A 19,482-nucleotide genomic window follows, 5' to 3' on the forward strand; every position below is an offset into this window, starting at 1 on the left:
CCCCTAAGCCATCATGCCCCAAGTCCTCTTTCCCTGCCCGGTTAGAAAATCCCCAGTTTCTGTGGTCAACTTGCATAGCATCTACCCCCGTGTGGGTCCCAGAACCTCCTTAGCAGGACATTCAAGACCCATCACAATCTTAACAGGTTAGTCTACTGTCACGCTGCACCATAAACTACATGCTGACACGACTATACATTCTCACCCTTCCTTAGCTTTGGTTCATACTGTTCCCTCTATCTGGAATGTCCTTTCTTTTCCCACCAGAAAAATCATTCTTCAAAATCTAATCTAAAAGCCCATCCCACCCACTTCTGTCAGAATTAGTCACTCCCTTCTTTGAGCTACTAGAGTGCTTGATTTATATTGTGAATCTGGCATTTATCACATTGCCTTTCATTTATATGTAGAATGTCTCCCAAATTAGATGGTAACCTCCTTAGGGCTCAATCATCTTTTTAGCCCTGCTTCCTACAATGCCTGGCTATATAGTAAGCCCTCAGGAAATGCTGACTGAATTAACCTTACTAGATTCTTAGAAAAAAATTAATTAAACTTCTATAAGAAATCTAGAAGCAGTATTTAGATACTTCCACCTTGAAATCCTAACATGACGAATGGGGGTCTTGTCTGAGTGGAGATGCTTATTTGGTGCTTAAAGTAACAGTGGAGACACTTAGGCTTATTATTTGATAACAGTAACTGTGAATAGTTCCATTGTTCTAAGAATCTGTCAGCTGTTTGTCCTAGAAAATATCTCCATCCATCAAACACACAAATTCCAAATAATCTAAAACTACAATTGGAATAGACATTCAAGACTATCTTCTGAAATTTTCCCAGAGGAATCTGAAAAGAGAGTGACTTCAAGATATACAACATGAAACATAAAGCTTCCTTTGTGCCTCCACTAACGTGTGGTCTCATCTAGGAAGCTCTACTCAATCTGTCCAGACTGGCTTGAGTGTTCTTACTACTTACTCTCATAAAACCCTGTGCTTTCCTCTAGTGGAGCAAGTGTCACACTGTAAATAATATTTAAATAAATACAGTCTCTCTTGCTAAGCTGTATAAGCCCTTGGATGGGGTAGGAAATGTATTTCTGTGTCCCTGGTAAGCTGAATAGTGCTCAATAAAGGTCTGCTCAATAAATTAAAGCTTCTGAAAAGGTTAACATTGAGTTTCCCAGACCTGAAGAATTTCATAGCAAGCTCCACAAGGAACCTGGTCACTTGGCATTGTTATCTTTAGTAGCTAAAATACATCAAACACCCAGTGAATAGAGTCCTGCCCTTCGCAAGTGTTGAGCTTATTACTTGTAGGCTTTTTTAAAGACTAAGTTCAAGGCCGGGCATGGTGGCTCATGCCTGTAATCCTAGCACTCTGGGAGGCCAAGGCGGGTGGCTCACTTAAGGTCAGGAGTTCGAAACCAGCCTGAGCAAGAGCGAGACCCCGTCTTTACTAAAAAAATAGAAAGAAATTATCTGGCCAACTAAAATATATATAGCAAAAATTAGCCGGGCATGGTGGCACATGCCTGTAGTCCCAGCTACTTGGGAGGCTGCGGCAATAGGATCGCTTGAGCCCAGGAGTTTGAGGTTGCTGTGAGCTAGGCTGACGCCACAGCACTCTAGCCCAGGCAACAGAGTGAGATTCTGTCTCAAAAAAAAAAAAAAAAAAAAAAGACTAAGTTCAATAAAGTTTTAACTTAGAAAATCAATCCCGTCTTTATACACACATATCTTTTACCTACTTTTACACATTGATTCTAATTCTTCAATTGCTTGTTCAGCCTCCTGAATTTCTTGGTAAATGGCTGCAAGTGGTGCCAACTCAGCATGCCTTCGGTTCAAGGACCTTCGGTTCTCTTCATTCACAGAGGTATGCTGCAAACATTGTTCAAGTGTTTGGTACTCCTTATTCAGGTACTCCATATATTTCTGTAGTGCTGTATGCTTCCAGAGCATCTTGGAGTCTTGATGACAGTATCTCCTGGACCAGTTCTTATTTAACAGATGGAGAATGAGATTCCTGTTTGGTCTAAAAACCCACAGCCTTGTATCAAGATGTATCTGTCTACATTGATGAGAATGGAGGTGGATGTAACACTGGGAGTGACCATTAAGAGATGGATGTCTAAAAAGCCAAACACACAGGTGACGACTCATCTCAGCATCTGAAATATAATAAACATGGTCTGAAAAAAATCAACTCTAAAGACATATGTCTGGGTGCAGTGGTTCATGCCTATAGTCCTAGTACTCTAGGAGGCCAAGGCAGAAGGATTGCTTGAGGTCAGGAGTTTGAGGCTGCAGTGAGCTATGATGATGTCACTGCACTCTAGCCCAGGGTGGTAAGACTGAGACTTTGTCTCAAAAAATTAAAAAAAAAATTTTTTTTAATTAAAAAATAAAAATAAAAGAGAGCTATGGCATAATAAAAACTGGAAAGAGCTCCAGGAAATCCTGTTAAGTTTACTGCCTCAGCCAGTTCCAAATGTAGTACCAAAATAACCCACAAAAAACTCACAATTCTTCAAACCTCTGAACAATAATAGCATATTAAAATAACTGAAAACAGCAGTTTTCTACCCACTCAACATACATAACTAAAGCAAATGAGTAAGACAGTAAGAGTATAACAAATATATCGATTGAATGGGTTAATTCAACTACTTTCTAGAAAGTATCCAAAATCTAGAATCGAGTGTGTAAACAAGCACTTGAAAGCTATGAAATAATCCTGCAAACTTTAGGTGATTCACAGTCATACATTTCTAAAGCTTTAAGAAAACACTGACTATTTTGTCTAATTCTTTACATTTAGGTATCCAGATGTCCAAGGAAGTCAAATAACTTAACCAGGACTATTGATGTAGCCACATAGAAAAAAGAGTTGTTATTATATAGAATGTGAGTTGCCTGTTCAGGGCTCAGTACTGTTTATTCTCAATCCTGCAATCACTTTTCAAAGGTGATTAGTAATCTATGTACTAAAAAGTATACAGAGTACTTTTTAAAAAGAAAACTAAATGAGAAACATACCAAAATGTTAACGAGATAATCTCTAGTTGTGGGATTATGGGTACCTTTGCTTGCTTTCTAGTTTTTCTACTTTTTAGTGTTTTCAATGTCTTCTACACATATAGCACATATCACATTCATAATCAGAAAAAAAGGTTACTTTAAAAAATTACAGGTTAGGTGAAATTGGCTGTGCACAATAATTATCTGTTATCCTCCCCTCAAACAGAAATAATCAAGAGCTAACAAAAGCACACAATGGTTTTACTGAGTAGAAAAGGAAAAATATAAAGTGTTCTAAGAAAAACATTTTGCCCTTAAAATTCCCAGGTTCAAAGTTGAAATAAGGGTCAAAATTTATTAGAATCAATCTTACTATCTCCAATGTTCCTACTACTTTAGAAGGTGCATTCATATATTAGTTCAATTGATAACTATAAGTTTGTTAATTGAGGATTATTGCCTAGGAAATAAAATATTCGGAATGATCTCTAAAATAGTTAAAGATTGCAGGGTTCTACTGATACATTTGAACATACTGAATCACATCTGAAAAGAATGCACCAATGCCCAGCAGCCACAAATGTTACACTCCCCCAGCACAAGTTTCTGTGTTTTTAAATCTAGTTTCAAGCACATCAGAGAAGGTGTATCTATTTTTATAATAGACAGAATAAGAGAATGACAAACTGATTTTTGTTAGAATACTTCTAGCTAAAATCCATCTTAGGAATAGTGGAAGAAAGACTAATTCTCAAGGTCAAGAACCTCAATCTTAAAAGGAAAAAAAACCAAGACTTTTACTCTCCAGGGTTAACTAGACCCGAGAGCAGCAAGACGTCTCCATCACCCACCATAATAACAGTATCACTCTGATACCTTAGGAACAATTCTGTGTCGGCGTGTCAGAAGCGGCACTAAGCGCGCGCGGGAGTAGCACGTGCAAACCATACTGTGTAACTCAGTATATGAAGTGATTCCATAAGGAAGCAACAGAGGGAAAAATAAGAGAAGAAAAAGGTCCTTTTAAGATCGGGAAAAAATTATGAGTACCTATGAAAAAGAAGAAAGGACGTTAGCTCGCCTCACTGAGGTCAGAACCTTCCGAGACCCACTACGTTTCAGACTGACAGACCCGGAATCACTTTTACTTCCGGACACACTCCTTCCGGGTTAACACTCGTTCCTGGCCCCTCCTCCGTCACGACCTTTCTCCAAAGGAAAAAATCCTCGGGCATGCATAAAAATCAGCTAAAAATGACAAAAATTAGCTAAATGAGAAAAATAACAAAGTGAGAAAAGTGCGACTACTACGCCATACTTATCCGGAGCGGGAGCCCCAAGGCATGGGTGGAAACTGTGGGAGGGACGGAGGTGTCGCGGGGGGAATGAACCAATGAGCTACAACTCCCAGGAGCTCCCACCAAGGAATCCTGGGAGTCTGGGAGTTGTGGTTTATCCTGCTCCGCTTCGTCCCCCACCTTCCCCGCAAAAGGTGGGGTTTTGGTGTTCAGTTACATGCAAACCCAGGAGAGAGATTCTGTACAGTTCTGATTAAGAGATCAAGCCTTGTGATATATATGGGAAATTACAATAATTTCCTTATATTATATATTAGGAGCCCCTAAAGCATTGCTTTCTGTATTTCTTTTAATAAAGACTCTTTTTTCATTTTCTGAAGATTTAGGGGATTCTGCATGTTAATTGCTATACCTTCAGCTTCCATTTCTTCAGAAAATACCTAATGACTAAAGGAGATTATAATTTTGTATTTTTAAAGGTCATAATAGAATCCAAAAGATAAGAGACTACATATTTCCACTCCACAAGTTAGTGATTTTATAGAATTGTATGTACATATGGAATGTAGAGTTCAATCTAGGTTTCAGTTGTGTTTAAATAATGTTAGGGTGGCAAGCCTAATAGGTGCTCATGGCACAGGTGAAGAAAGGTTTCTCACACAGAGATTAAGATATAAAAGTAAAAAAAAGTTTATTTTGTCCTTCTTAGAAGTGAGAGAGAGATGAGAGAGAGAGGGTGTGGCATCCCAAAGAAAGAGAAGGGAGATGCCAGAAGTGAGGCCAGACTAAGGAGACATAATACCCAAATGCAGTGTAGGCTTCGGGATTGGATCCAACAGCAAAAAAGACGCTGGGGGAAAACTCATAAAATTCAAATCAGGTCTGTAGTTTAATAGTATTGCCAATGTTAATTTTCTGTTTTAGGTCATTTAACTATGGTTGTATAATTGTTAACATTAAGGAAAGCTGGGTGAAGGGTGTACATAAACTCTCTGTACTCTTTTTGCAACTTTTCTATAATTCTAACATTATTTAAAATTTAAAGTTTTATTTTTTAAGACCTCGGTTCATGTCTCAGCTCCAGCATTTATGAGTTCTGTGACCTTTCTGGGCCTCAGTTTTCTAACTGAACAATGAGTTAGGGAGGATGACCCCTCAGGCCACTCTGGAGAACTGTGGAGTGGCTTTCTTGGCCACAATGTTTGCCTTCCTTGACTTCAGCCAGCCAAATGGCCATTCATCAGCAGTTGTTGAAAGGGAGAATCTTGAAAATAGTCATGAAATTATATTTGCAGGTAATTTATCTCTGAGGTTCAGCTTTCCAATTTAATGCAGAAGGATACAGGATTGGAGAATTATTCCCAGCTTGTTAGGGGTCAGAAATTGCTTTCACCGATACCATGCCAAGAGGCAACTTACCCAAAAGTATTGTTAAAATAAAGAGAATTTTTAGAAGAAAACACAAAAATACAATATTACCTATCAAATAGTAGTGGAATCATGAGGGGTCATTTTGCTTCAGTTTTCTTAATGTTATGGTCTTTTTAGAATTAAAAATACATCTACCAAAAAAATGCTTATACTTGTAATAGATAAATGTATTGTTGAAACTCACTACCTCTCTAATCCTAGCAACTAGAGAGAATGTCCCAGGAATGCTTTGGCAGTTAAAAAATACATCAGCTTGGCGGGGCGTGGTGGCTCACGCCTGTAATCCTAGCACTCTGGGAGGCCGAGGCAGGTGGATCGTTTGAGCTCAGGAGTTCGAGACCAGCCTGAGCAAGAGCGAGACCCCCGTCTCTACTAAAAATAGAAAGAAATTATCTGGCCAACTAAAATATATATATAGAAAAAATTAGCCGGGCATGGTGGCGCATGCCTGTAGTCCCAGCTACTTGGGAGGCTGAGGCAATAGGATCGCTTGAGCCCAGGAGTTTGAGGTTGCTGTGAGCTAGGCTAACGCCATGGCACTCACTCTAGCCTGGGCAACAGAGTGAGACTCTGTCTCCAAAAAAAAAAAAAAAATACATCAGCTTGGCAGTGATCATTTCCCTTGATACCCTCCCACACACCCACATATGCATTTTTCTTGACCACTATGGACATTCCAGGCTCTTCTGGACATCTGTCTCCCTGCAAGAACTCTTCCAAGGGGCCTTCATCCCCTATTCAAACATGAATCTGAGCTCAAGGATGCAATGCTTCAGCCTGGGAAGGCGCCTCTTCTCAGCAAAAGTTCAGCAAGGTTTTCCTTAGTCTCTGACAATTGTCGTCTTCTTTACCATTCCACCTTTTTCTCTTGTTTCAAAGTTCTACTCATCAAGCTTCTCCTTCAACCCAACAACTAAGTGTTTTTAATACTTTGTGCTACCTTATACAGTAGTGCTATAAGTGTTCTAGGAAGTTGAGTTGGTTTTTTCTTTTTTTTTCCAGTTTAGTAGAACATTTCTATAATAAAATCTCTGTAGAGTAGAAATCCTCTCTGAGAGTCCATTTAGAATGGTTTGCTTCCAGAAGAACTAGCAAGATCTCTTCATGGCCTCCCTCTATGGAGGCCATATTACTCTACTTCCTAAAACCATTCATTGGACGCACTTAAGATAAAATCCAGCATGCTGATTTTATCAAGGAAAGCACATGCTTTCTGCATTACTCAGCATCATTACAGAAATAAGAAAATGACACGCTGGCAGTAATGGGGCTAACTCAATACTTGTTGCGATTACAAGACCCCTTTTAATTGCCCGGAGCTCCACTTAGTTGTTTAATGTTAGCCATTTACTTGAAGGTACTTCCTTTACCACCAGTCCTAGGTTCTCCCATGGAGTGGCTTTAATCCTTACCCAGATTAATCTAAATATCTGAGGTTTTCTCCCTTCAAGCGCCAAAACAAAAATATTAAGCTGTTCTCTAGAATATGTATGCTTCCTTGTATCTAAAATAGAGTATACTGAATATAGTTTAACATGTCTGGATGAACCCTGTTATAAAATGTGATGCCCTATGTCTAGGGAAACATAGAGCACTGTGTGATTTTTGTCTTAATTATTCCAGGCCCACACTCTTTTTAAATTCTGAGGTCATACTTGGAGTGTTTCTTTTTCTCCTTCACTGTCAGGATATCAGCCTACTCACTAGCACCAGTTGGTGATACACCTGTTGGTGTACTTTTCAGCTGCTTCTAATCTGAGGTAGGGTTGGGAATGAGAAATGTAGGGTCATAAAATCACATGCATAGTAGAAGTCTATAGGAGGCATGTGAGGTAACCTCTCACATGTAATTAATACACATGAGCTTTGAGTATGATCCAGTAGTGAAGGAAGCTAGAAAGAAAATAAAATGGCTCATTGGACTTGATTCCTGAAAGAGTCTCTCTTGAGCAGCCAAGTTACAAAGACATAAAATTATGCTGTTCTTTAATTGAGATATGTTTCATACACAATACTGTGTAAAGATTAAGCAAAGCAAGATACAGAGCATTTCTGTCACTTCTGAAAGTTCCCTTGTGGCCTTTCAAGCCAAGGTCCACCATATTCCATACACATCCAGAGGCAATAGTTGTTGTTCAGTATAACGTTTTGGTGACTCAAGTTGTTGCGTGCACTGGTGGTTCTTTTTTGTTGTTGTTGTTGAGTAATGATCCATTGTACATAGTGCAATTTTTTCACGCATTCTTCTATTGATGGAATTTAGGTTGTTTCCACCTTGGGGCCATTATGAATAAAGCCTGTGAATATTTAAGTACAAGTCTTTTTGTGGACATATGTTTTTATTTCTCTTGGGTAAATACCTAAGAGTGGAATTTTTTTTGAATGGGTCCAATCTTCCTATTTGTTTTTATAATGACTTATATGTACAAAATCGTTTCTTAAATGCTATTAATTGGCTTTAAATTTTAGAATTAAATTATAGACAAAGTAAGTGAAATGTAACTATAATCATAGAAGAAAGTAAAGAACAGACGAAGGACACAGTAGGTAAAACAAACAGCATGTGCAAAGGCCCTGACGAGGAGAATACCCGATGTCTTTGAGGACCTGAGAGAAGCCATGTGGCTGGAGTACACTGTTTGAAAGGAATGGTGGTAGGATATGGGGATGGCTGGAGCCAGATTATGAAGAGCTCACAGGCCACATTCAGCATGCTGGATTGTATCTTAAGTGCATCCAATGAATGGTTTTAGGAAGTAGAATAACACAGCCCACTATTTTCTGTGGAAGGAAGGGAAATACACAGGGAGAAGCAGAAAAAGCTCCTGCAGTAAAGCATCACAGAGATGGGCATTCCCTTAAAGCAGAGATGGAGAGACCTGGGCAGATTTGAAACATATTTTGGAAGTAGAATTTGAGCTTATGGCATTTACCAAAATAAATAGATATCTATGTTTCAAAAAAAATTCCAGTAAATTACCAAATACTATTTCTGAAATTTTATCTGTATGTGTGTGTGTGTGTGTGTGTGTGTGTGTATGTATCTGTGGGCCTAATGATTTTCTCTGAATTATTGAAAAGTATTACCAGGACAGCGAAAAGAAATGAGGCTAAGAATAAATAGAAAAAGCAAAGAATGAGATAGAACAAGAGATTACTCATTTGATTTCAAGTATCAAGAAATCAGTCCTAAAATACAGGTGTGCGATATCAGTGAATGATGTCTTACTGCAGCCAGTCTCATGATGCTTTATTAGAAGAATGGGCTCTTTTCTTGGCTTCATATCTGCCTCTTTGATGAGACAGGGAAACACTAAAGCCCTTCACCACACAGTGGCAAAGAGATGTCACTATCCCTAAAACATACCCCACAAAATAAGCTTATGCATGTGAAATAACTTTAAAACACACTTAAATAACTCTAAAACAGTGCTAGGTAAAGGACATAAATCAATCTAGTTCTGTGAATTCTCAGGCTGAAAGCAAAAGACAACAAGCCTAGGAAAAGTCAAGGAATTAAGTTGGAGAAGAGATTCTCTAACTACAACTCCAAGACTTCAGCAGAGTCAAGAACTGCCAAACTGCCAGAGCTTAGTCCTTTCTAGGCCTATAATATTAAATCAGAGAAACCCAAAGTTGAATATGACCCACAGGAAGAAGATATACCCCTGAAAAAGTGGAAATAACCCTGCTATCTGACAAAAACCTAAGAAGAGAGAACACAGCCCAAGTTCTGTAACAAAAGCAGTCACATACAATCAGCCAAGCTCTATCTTGTTCCCCATCCTGCCCTACCATCAAGCTACAGAAGAGTAGAAAAAGAAATACCAAGCTCTCAAAATGGATTTTAGAGGGGAAGATATACTGTCATAAAATGAGGAGGAAAGTGTGAAGTTACCCATGCTACAGAAGAACAAAAAGGTCGCCTAGTGTAGCTGACCAAATGACATGATAATAATGCAACACAATATACGAGGTGAAGTGTCAAGCATCTATTCTGCTCCTCTTATATAAACTACATTTCAGGGGAATGAGATATTTTATGAAGGAAAGTTATTTATAAGAAGAATTCTAGCTAATCAATGGAGACAAAATGATGATTAGAATGAAATAAGGGATGAACGCAATGATCCTCAATGGCTGCTAAAATCATTAGGTGAGACGCCAATGAGGAGCTTTTTAATGGGCACACCAGGGTGACAATCTCAACATCAAAAAAGAGAGACAACCAGAATGCCTCCTGCCTCCAGATGTGATGATACAACAGGAAGCACAAAGCACCACCACCAAGTATTCAAATGGAACTGAAATCAAATCAAGTCTATAAATCTAACTATAAGTTTACAAGAAATATGAATTACAGTAAAATATATTACATGATACCACAAGAAAGCAATCAGCCAAATCTAGAATATGGGATATCCTATAAGACAAATGACCTTTCAAAACATGTTTAAGAAAAAAAAAAAAAAAAAAAAAAAGGAAGGGGAGGTTACTGCTCTAGATTAAAAGAATATAAGAGACATAACAATCAAACGTAAAGTGTGGACCTTAACTAGATCTAGATTCAAATAAACCAACCTACGAAGACTTTTTTTGGATACTTGGGGAAATCTGAATGTGGACTGGGTATTAATAGATATTATAGCATGAGGTTAATTTTGTGTGACATAGCACTGCAGTGACATCCTCCGTTTAATCATTTTAAACAGAGGTGCATACTAAGGTATGGAACAATATGCCTAGAATTTTGCTTTATAAATAATCAAAGAGTAGGGTGCAGTGTCACGCCTCTGTAATACCAGCTACTCAGGACACTGAGGTGGGAAGATAGCTTGAGCCCAGGAGTTTAAGACTGGCCTGGGCAACTCAGCAAGATCCCAATTTCAATTAAAAAAATACTCAAATAATGACATGTAAAGGACACATGAGGAACCCAGACTAAAGTTACCATCTGAATGACCGAAAACATTCTAGAGTGTTTATAAAATTAAGTTGCCTTTATACATCCTCCTACAAATAAAGAAACAAACAACCAAATTGTATTATACAGGATTAAAAGTATTAAAAGAGCAGAAAAATCAGAGAATTTAGGGATTCTGGAAAAAAAGGTTCTAATATAAAGTAACTGCATGGTCTTGGGCAAGCCACTCAACCTCTCAAGTCCATTTCCTCATGTTAAAACAGGGCTAACTCCCACCCCACAGGTTTATGGAAAATTTAAATTAAATAAGATGAAAGTGCTCTCATTTCATTCACTAATGCAGAAACTAATAAGTAGTTATTATGTAGCACACATAATAAACATAAAAGAGCATTACTGTAAGTGATTACAAATGAATTGAAACAAGTAATCAAATTCTAATTCAATCTAATTTAAACTTACCATAAAGGGCTAAAAAGGTCATATGTTTTAAGAGAGGCTTCATGATTAGTAACAAGTTCCTGATTATAGAAACCTGTTAAAAGAAACAGATTTTTACAATTTAAAAATATTTCATTGGAAGTATTTGTATTTATTATGGATTAAATTAGATTTGGAAAACAATATGCAGCTTATTTCAGAACTGTAAACTACTAGGGTATCTGCGTTTTCCTCATTCTCAATATAAATATTTCCTTGGGGGGGGATGGGGAAAGATGCTGTACACTGCTATCTTTACTAACGGTACAACAGAGCCTCATTAACTTGAAGCTTTGAAGGACAAATTGTCACTAGTTACTACAAAACCTTTTTTTGCCAGTAAACACATCCATATAATTTATTATTAACAGTTAATTTATTTGCTTTTTGCTTCCTCTTGTTATATTGTGAAGTTGTAAACCATTAAATAAATATTCAGATTTTCTAAAATATAAAGCATGACAAAAAAGTCAAGAGAAATGACCCAAGGTTTGAAAATTATAAGTGAAATTAAAAATGACTCTGTTTGGCTTATTATTGTTAGCAACCCTGAGAAAAGGACAGAAAGTTGCAATCTGTACTCAATACAATTACAGGGTTTCCTACGCAACTTGCTTATCTTCCTACCACAAAATAAGATCTGGTGCTTGCTTCGGCAGCACATAAAGCAAAATTGGAACAACACAGAGAAGATTAGCATAGCCCCGGCACAAGGATGTGAAAGGAGGATGCTCTGTGGCTGGCGCGTGCTTCAGCACAGGCTTCGGAAATTGGAAGAAAAGGTGAGTGGCAGCAGGCGGGTGAGACATGGTCTTTACTGTTGGGGGATACAGCAGCCGCGAAAAGCATGGCCGAGAACATGGCGAGCGCTTATATATGGCTCTAAACATCAGTGGCAACATGCCATGGGAAAGTGTGATCACATGTGTTCACACAGGAGATAACACCTTTGTTACATGAGTGTGCCTACTCATGCCTCCCCGGAAGGCCAGCTAGCCGAGAGGGCTGTGCCAACAAAACATTGCAGCAGTCATCTTAGTTTGGCCTAAGAAACCTGTTGCCTATATAAATGCATTTTCCCTTACAGGATGAAATGCAATTCATGAAGGGTTCCTATTTAAAAAATACAAAAGAAATAAGGTCTGACACATTGCTTACTATTTTGTGAAAACTGGGACTTCAGACATTTTTCTTTTCAGAGAAAAAACTATATGTCTTTTCTATCCCAAGGCCTCTTTACACACCAACCAAAATTCACTAGGGCTCCCCTGCCACTGAAGAGTAGACCATGTGTCACACGTTTTGGTACATACGGCAAGGAAAGAAACCTCTTCATGCATTCCATTTAATACAAGATCGTACAATTTCATTAGCTTTATTTGGAAGCCACATTAATCCCCATCCCAGAAACTCACAGGTTAGTGTCCACAAAACTGACCATCCTACTGACACCAGTCAAAAAACACAATAAAACAAAAACCAAATTAAAACACTTCTCAGGACTACATGATATCTTTCTCACGATTTTGCATTATACGGCATAACTCTCTAGTAGAGCTTAGACAGACGGGCAATGAGAAAAATAGATGGGAAACTGACACTAAGGACAATGTGTAACTAACACAGAAAACACAGGAAGTGAAAAAAAATGTGCACACACTATGATTTCACTAAAACAAGTGTGTACAGAGACTACATACTCAATGAAAATACGACTGAAGCGATTAGGGTGGCATAAAATGGGTATGTTCTTTGTTTTCTTTTAAATAATGATTATTTAATTTGAAAACAGTGGTTCAGAAAGGGCGATCCTCAGACCATTAACATCATCAACATTAGCATTAGCATCACATGGTAACTTGTAAGAGATGCAGTCTATACCACACCCCATACTGACAGAATCAGAAACTCTGGTTTCTGTACAATCTGTTTTTAATAAGCACTTTATTTAATTCTGACACACAAGTAAGAGTTTGAGAAACACTGATAAAACTGCTGCAAAAAGATTTTTACTATAAAGCAAAACTAATGGTAGCAGGTATTTTTAACCTAACGTGACTGTCCCACTAATCTCACTTAGAATATGTGTAACTTAAAAAACTTTTTGTAAGCCTAGCCACCATAGCAAAACCCAGTCTCTACAAAAAACAATAAATAAAAACTAGCTGGGCTTGGTGGTACACACCTGTACTTCCAGCTCCTCAGGAGGATGAGGTGAGAGGATCACTTGAGCCAGGAGTTTGAGGTTACAGTGAGCTATGATGATGCCCCTGTGCACTACAGCCTGGGCGACAGAGCAAGAGTTCGTCTCAAAAATACAGGAACAACACAGGCTTAGAAATTCACTCAAGCCTGGGCAACAGAGCAAGAATCCTTCTCCAAAAAACAAAACAACACAGGCTTAGAAATTCAGTAGTCCAGCTGTTCCTCTTAGGAAGGCAAATACTTTTTTCATGAACTTACAATGCCATCTATTGGCAGTTGCAAAAACTGCAACTAGAGCAGGTTTTTAGAAAACCGTATACCTTCTTCATGCATCTCCAGGGTGAAACATTTCAAAGAAGTCAATTTTAATAATAAAAAGTACAACAAAACATATACTGAAGTTACACATAATCCTTCATAAAAGAGTATAAACACTAGTGAATAAAACAGATCTCCAGTTTCAGAACTTCAAAACAAGATCTGATCATCAAAGAAAATAAAACAAAACAAGATAATGGAAATTTCACATGAAATCTCCTAAATAAAAAAACCTGCAAAGAGCACTAGGCTTCATGGTTCATTAGGCATACTTCTTTGAATCTCAAAAATTTATGTTATGGTCACTTTTAATTCAGTAATTAAGTGAACAATTCAATATTCCAAATTTGTCTATAAAAGGTAATCAATCTAAGCATTACAAAGGAATGACCCATTTCACTCAAGTCTACTTACCATTTATCTCAACTAGGTAATGTGTAATATGAAAAATTAAATGTCTATTAAGGTTTTATCTATTTTTAATTGATTTATTTACGTTTTTTTGTGTATGTGTCCATATATAATATACCAACACTGATTTGTGTAAATAGCAAATATGGAGTTACGAAAATAATAACTGATGGGCCGGGCGCGGTGGCTCACGCCTGTAATCCTAGCACTCTGGGAGGCCGAGGCGGGTGGATCGCTCGCGGTCAGGAGTTCGAGACCAGCCTGAGCAAGAGTGAGACCCCGTCTCTACCAAAAATAGAAAGAAATGATTTGGACAGCTAAAAATCTATATAGAAAAAATTAGCCGGGCATGGTGGCGCATGCCTGTAGTTCCAGCTACTCGGGAGGCTGAGGCAGGAGGATCACTTAAGCCCAGGAGTTTGAGGTTGCTGTGAGCTAGGCTGACGCCACGGCACTCACTCTAGCCCGGGCAACAAAGCGAGACTCTGTCTCAAAAAAAAAAAAAAAAAAAAAAAGAAAATAATAACTGACTTAGACACAACAGAAGGAAACAAAATTCCTGTTAGTCCTTTCACACAAATAAGTAAACATAAATATGTAATTTGGAATTACACTAGAGTCAATAAGGAAACTGAAGCTTTAATATAGATTCATTGAAAATAAAGAATTACATAATGGACAGTCTGGATTTATGCATAGAAATCAGAAAGCTTAAAAGCAGAAATTTCTGGGAGTAGACTTTTATAATTAAGCATTTTTATAAATACCAAAATAAATAACAATAAACCAATAATATTACATGTACGAACTATAAGTACAAATAATTTCAAGAAACATTATGGAGTCCTTTAGATTCTGCTCAAAAAAATCATTCAGAATGTGAGAATGTGTATCAGTTTAAGGGAAAGAGAGAGAATGGGGGAAATGCCTATCAATCTACCAGATCTGCACAGTTTCTCAAATTGTTCAATCATCTCAGGGTTGAGAACCTTATTCTACAGTCATTTGTATGGATTTAATAATTTTTAATCAAGATAGCTAAATAGTTAGAGACAACCCAGATAGAGTTCATATAAAATAGGAGGTGATATCACTTCTCAAAATTCATTTTATTCAAACATCGTATATCCTTGAAATTAAAAGTCATTAAGTCTATCCTGGTTATCTATAGACTAATTTCTAGACAAGGACTCAGACCTTTTGATTTTTAGGCTATAAAACAATTTTAAAAATGAGATCTTTCTGAATTTAGGTCTTCACACCTATAGTTGATATTCTCATACCAGAAGATAAAATGTATTCTGAAATCCTTGATTTCAATGATAATAGCCACTTCAGTGACTTCTTTTTTTATCATACTCTGAAATGGAATTCAGTTTTGAAGAGTCAAACAGATCACCTTGATATGATTAAACTTTGTCAAAGTAAGTTATTTTACAAGTATTTTGGTGAAACAAGGGCATTTTGCATGGTATTTTCAAATTGGTATTTATTATTCATATTTTATTTTTATCATGATACAAATTCTAGATTACTTTAAAATAATTTTCTATTACTTACACCTGCCTATGTACAGTTAGTATGATTTTTTTCCTATTGTTTTTGCCAAGCTAATATAGATGCCAGTAGTCCGTTTCACAGGTGCAGAACTAGTGAGCCTTCTTTCCCACCAGGCGATACAGGCACCACTCACACCCATCAGGCCTTTAGGAATTCTGACTTAAGGTTTAAAAGCATAGTTACCGGCTGGCACGGTGGCTCAGGCCTGTAATCCTAGCACTCTGGGAGGCCGAGGTGGGTGGATCGCTCGAGGTCAGGAGTTTGAGACCAGCCTGAGCAAGAGCAAGACCCTGTCTCTACTAAAAACAGAAAGAAATTAGCTGGCCAACTAAAATATATATAGAAAAAAAATTAGCCGGGCATGGTGGCACGTGCCTGTAGTCCCAGCTACCCGGGAGGCTGAGGCAGTAGGATCCCTTAAGTTTGAGGTTGCTGTGAGCTAGGCTGACGCCATGGCACTCACTCTAGCCCAGGCAACAAAGCGAGACTCTGAAAAAAAGCAGTTACCATTTCTTGCTTAGGAATCATCACCCCTGCTTCCAGCACTCATAGTTGCATCCCTGATCCTGGGATCACTGCATCAGGTAGGCAGGAAAATATCTGAGGTAATGGGGGGAAGAAAGAAAAAAAAAATAGTCATTATACCAGTGTATTCCTCCCTTGGCAAGAACTGCATAGTCACACCAGCATCTTCTCCACTCCTCTTCCCCAGATAAACCAGAAAAACAGAGGAAAATCTAGTGGAGACACTCCTTTAGTTCCACTCATGTTGAGTGTGAGCACGCACTCCTAAAGGCATGGAAGCCAGCCCTTCATGCTTTTATCCCCTCCATTTTAGACAACCAATGTTTGATAGCCTATTCTACTTCTCTATCAAGCTATCACTCTGAGGAGGATACCACTCTGCCCATTGTTGGACATTATGGGCTGTAGAGTATGTTCCTGGGTCTGAAGAAACGATTGGCCTTCCAAATCCATGCAATATCTTCTGTTCCGGGTTTTTTTTAAATAGCACTCTGAGCATTTGTATCTTCTAGAAGGTAAGCAAAACCAGGTCCAGAATCAGTGTCTATTCATATTGTCAACCTGAAAATTGAAAGGATCGGAATCCAGTTTTAAAGAGTTTATTCAAGCAAAAAGCTAGGAATGACCAGACTCCAGAGAAATGGGGTCAGTGTTTTAAAGTTAAAAGTTAAGGTCTTACTTATATATACAGAAAGCAAAGAAATTTAGTAAGATTATAACATTTCTATAGAGACCTGTTTTATGAGTTACAACCATTTAATTAGTTACATTTTGTTTTCTTTTCCTTACAGCTTGTTTTCATTTCCTTTCCAATTTAAAAGAGTATATTTAACATTCCATCTTCGACAATGTGATAGTCATGAAGTCTTTGTGTGAGAGAGGAAAGAGAGAAGCTAATCTATTATGAAGATCAACAGTGAAGAGGGAAGAGGTCTTCTCTGATGCCCTTTAGTCATTTCCATTTTGCAAAACAATTTAGGTAAGGAAGTAAGCTATCTATAATGAGAGAAACAAAGGTTATACCTGCCTTAGTTTTACATCTGTCTGTCACGTGACTTAGGTCCCATAATCATATTCCTTTAAGGTTCAAAATAATTTAAAGTTCCCAAAGTGGGAGTATTGCTTGAAGCCAGGAGTTCAAGACCAGCCCGGGCAACATAGTGAGATCCCATTTCTATAAAAAATTAAAAAATTAGCTGGGCGTGGTGACACACCAACTGTAGTCCTAGCTACTCAGGAGGCTGAGGCTGCAGTGAGCTATGATCTTGCCACTGCACTTCAGCCTGGTTGACACAGTGAGACCCTGTTTCAAAAGCAACCACCACCCCCAAAAACAAAACAAAACAAACAATAAACTCCCAATGGCTTAGATTATTAAATAACTCATTTTTATACTATGAAGAGCCATTTGATCCCCACCCCCAAGCATCAGTCTTACCTGCCAACTATGTTCAGGACCTTCTCACCAAGAAATCTGCCCCACAGCCATCAGCAGTCTCCACCTCTCTCCCTGACTGAACAGTTTTTATTGGCGTTGTATATCTGAGAGGGCACAAAAGGAACATGTTCATATTGAGCCCATCTCTGCATCCTTGCATACACCATGTCCACTCATTTTACAGAGTAGACATAGCATCCACTTCTAGGGAGCACATGGGGATATCTGCTTGACAATTCCAATCACCTGCCAAACCTGGAAGGGGGCTCTTTTGATGCACATCAACATGTCCTACTTTAATGTACCCCTCAAATTTCCACATGGCCATGCCCCATATTAGCATCCATTTAACAGGCCATTTTTCCATTGCCCTCCTTCCTGACCGTGTGCCAGGTCATTGGCCATTGCCCAAAAGTCAGTAAAAACCCAAACATAAGGGTTTTTTTCTTTTACCACTGTTCAATTCTTCCATCACTGCTAGGAAAACAGCAATGCAATTCAGCCCATGGAGCTGATCTATTTTTATCTTCTTTGACCAAACTGGCATCCTTCCAAATAGGATATTGTCTGTTCACCTTGGAATTGTCATCCACAAACCAAACAGCTCTTTATCCATCAGTTGAGAGCTGTTTGTAGGGCACTGTCCAAGTGACAATAGAACCTAGTAGCTTTTCATGCAGTTCCAGGCTTAGTCTTAGAGGAAAAGAAGTTCCTTGTTCATCTCTTCGTTGTATTCCCCAGGTAACTGATTCTGTACACACCATTTCCATTTCTTTAAGGAACCCTCCTGGGCACTGCCATCCCCATCAGAGTGTTCCTCTGACAGCACTCAAGACATCATGGGTATTTTCAGGTTTCAAGATCACTTTATGTCCTCCAATCACAGTGTTAGCTTCAACTGATGTCCCATAGCATGGTAGTAAACGCCCCTCAAGTGGAAATTCTCAAAGTCCCAACAGTCATGGCAGGGAGGCACTCATAGCCTTTTGCCTTAATCTCTAGTTTACAATACATATAGGGCTCTCAAACAGAGAATTTGTGCAAACCAGCACTCCATCTTCTACTCAACACTCTGTGTGGGACTGGGCAATCTTATGGATTCCCCTTTAACATGTCCAATTAATGTTGTTTGAAGGGCAGATTTACATGCCTTCTGGTTTATAATGCCAGGTAGGGGAAACATTCCCCAGTCAGGTACAATGTCCATTCCGGTAATACAATCAGGTAAAAGAGATGCAAATACTTCACATGAAGCAGTTCAAATATACCAACTCTCCTATAAAATTTTACCTTAATTCCATCGACCCTTATTTTCCTAACTGTAGCCCCATTAGGACTACATCAACAGGTTTGGGTTTTACAATATAAGGTAGAGAAAGTCTTCCCCAGCTAGACATAATATCCATTCCCATGAAATATTCATAATCCTACCAACCCTTACAAATTTATGTACAATCTGGCTCATCTTTTCAAATGAACTGTATATCACTTTCTCTCTCAGGCACTATACTCCAGCCACCTCCTTGAACCTGAGAACAGAGACAAGTTCTCACTTGTCCCTTTTATTCCTTGACCACACCAATGTTGTTCTTGCATTAGGCAGTTGTCTGTGGTTCCCTGTGCCTAGAAGATGCTGTCCCAAATTTTTCACATCAGCTCCCTTCTCATCCTCAGGTTTCTGTTTGCTTGTTGCCACCTCCCCAGAGGGTTCCCATTCCAGCCAGGTATACTGGCCCATGCCTGTAGCCCCAGCTACCCAGGATGCTGACATCTGAGTATCACTTGAACCCAGGAGTTTGAATCTAGCCTGGGCAACACAGTGAGACCTTGTCTCAAAATATATATAAAAATAATAATAATTTTAAA

The 19,482-nt window shown here is 38.4% G+C and overlaps 1 protein-coding gene and 1 pseudogene across 10 annotated transcripts in view; one reads left to right on the forward strand and one right to left on the reverse strand.

The window, feature by feature from the left end:
* Positions 1-19,482, reverse strand: part of MTRF1 (mitochondrial translation release factor 1) — a 55,188-nt gene that overhangs the window by 32,281 nt on the left and 3,425 nt on the right. For 4 of the 10 annotated variants that reach the window (XM_045566808.1, XM_045566801.1, XM_045566802.1 and 1 more), the window contains exons 2-6: positions 17,617-17,720; positions 17,202-17,352; positions 16,161-16,739; positions 11,142-11,214; positions 1,754-2,176 (exon numbers count right to left, since the gene is read on the reverse strand). In XM_045566808.1, coding sequence (XP_045422764.1) covers positions 1,754-2,176; positions 11,142-11,214; positions 16,161-16,181 — 517 coding nt within the window. In that variant the 5' untranslated portion in view covers positions 16,182-16,739; positions 17,202-17,352; positions 17,617-17,720. Of the gene's footprint in view, positions 1-1,753; positions 2,177-3,902; positions 4,049-4,076; positions 4,173-11,141; positions 11,215-13,344; positions 13,381-16,160; positions 16,740-17,201; positions 17,353-17,616; positions 17,721-19,482 lie in introns of those variants that run through there. The other 6 variants (XM_045566803.1, XM_045566804.1, XM_045566805.1 and 3 more) reach the window with 6 other exon arrangements.
* Positions 11,803-11,877, forward strand: LOC123649546 (annotated as a pseudogene).

Source organism: Lemur catta, chromosome 13, assembly GCF_020740605.2.
Source record: "Lemur catta isolate mLemCat1 chromosome 13, mLemCat1.pri, whole genome shotgun sequence".
In the NCBI taxonomy this organism is placed as follows: Eukaryota; Metazoa; Chordata; class Mammalia; order Primates; family Lemuridae; genus Lemur; species Lemur catta.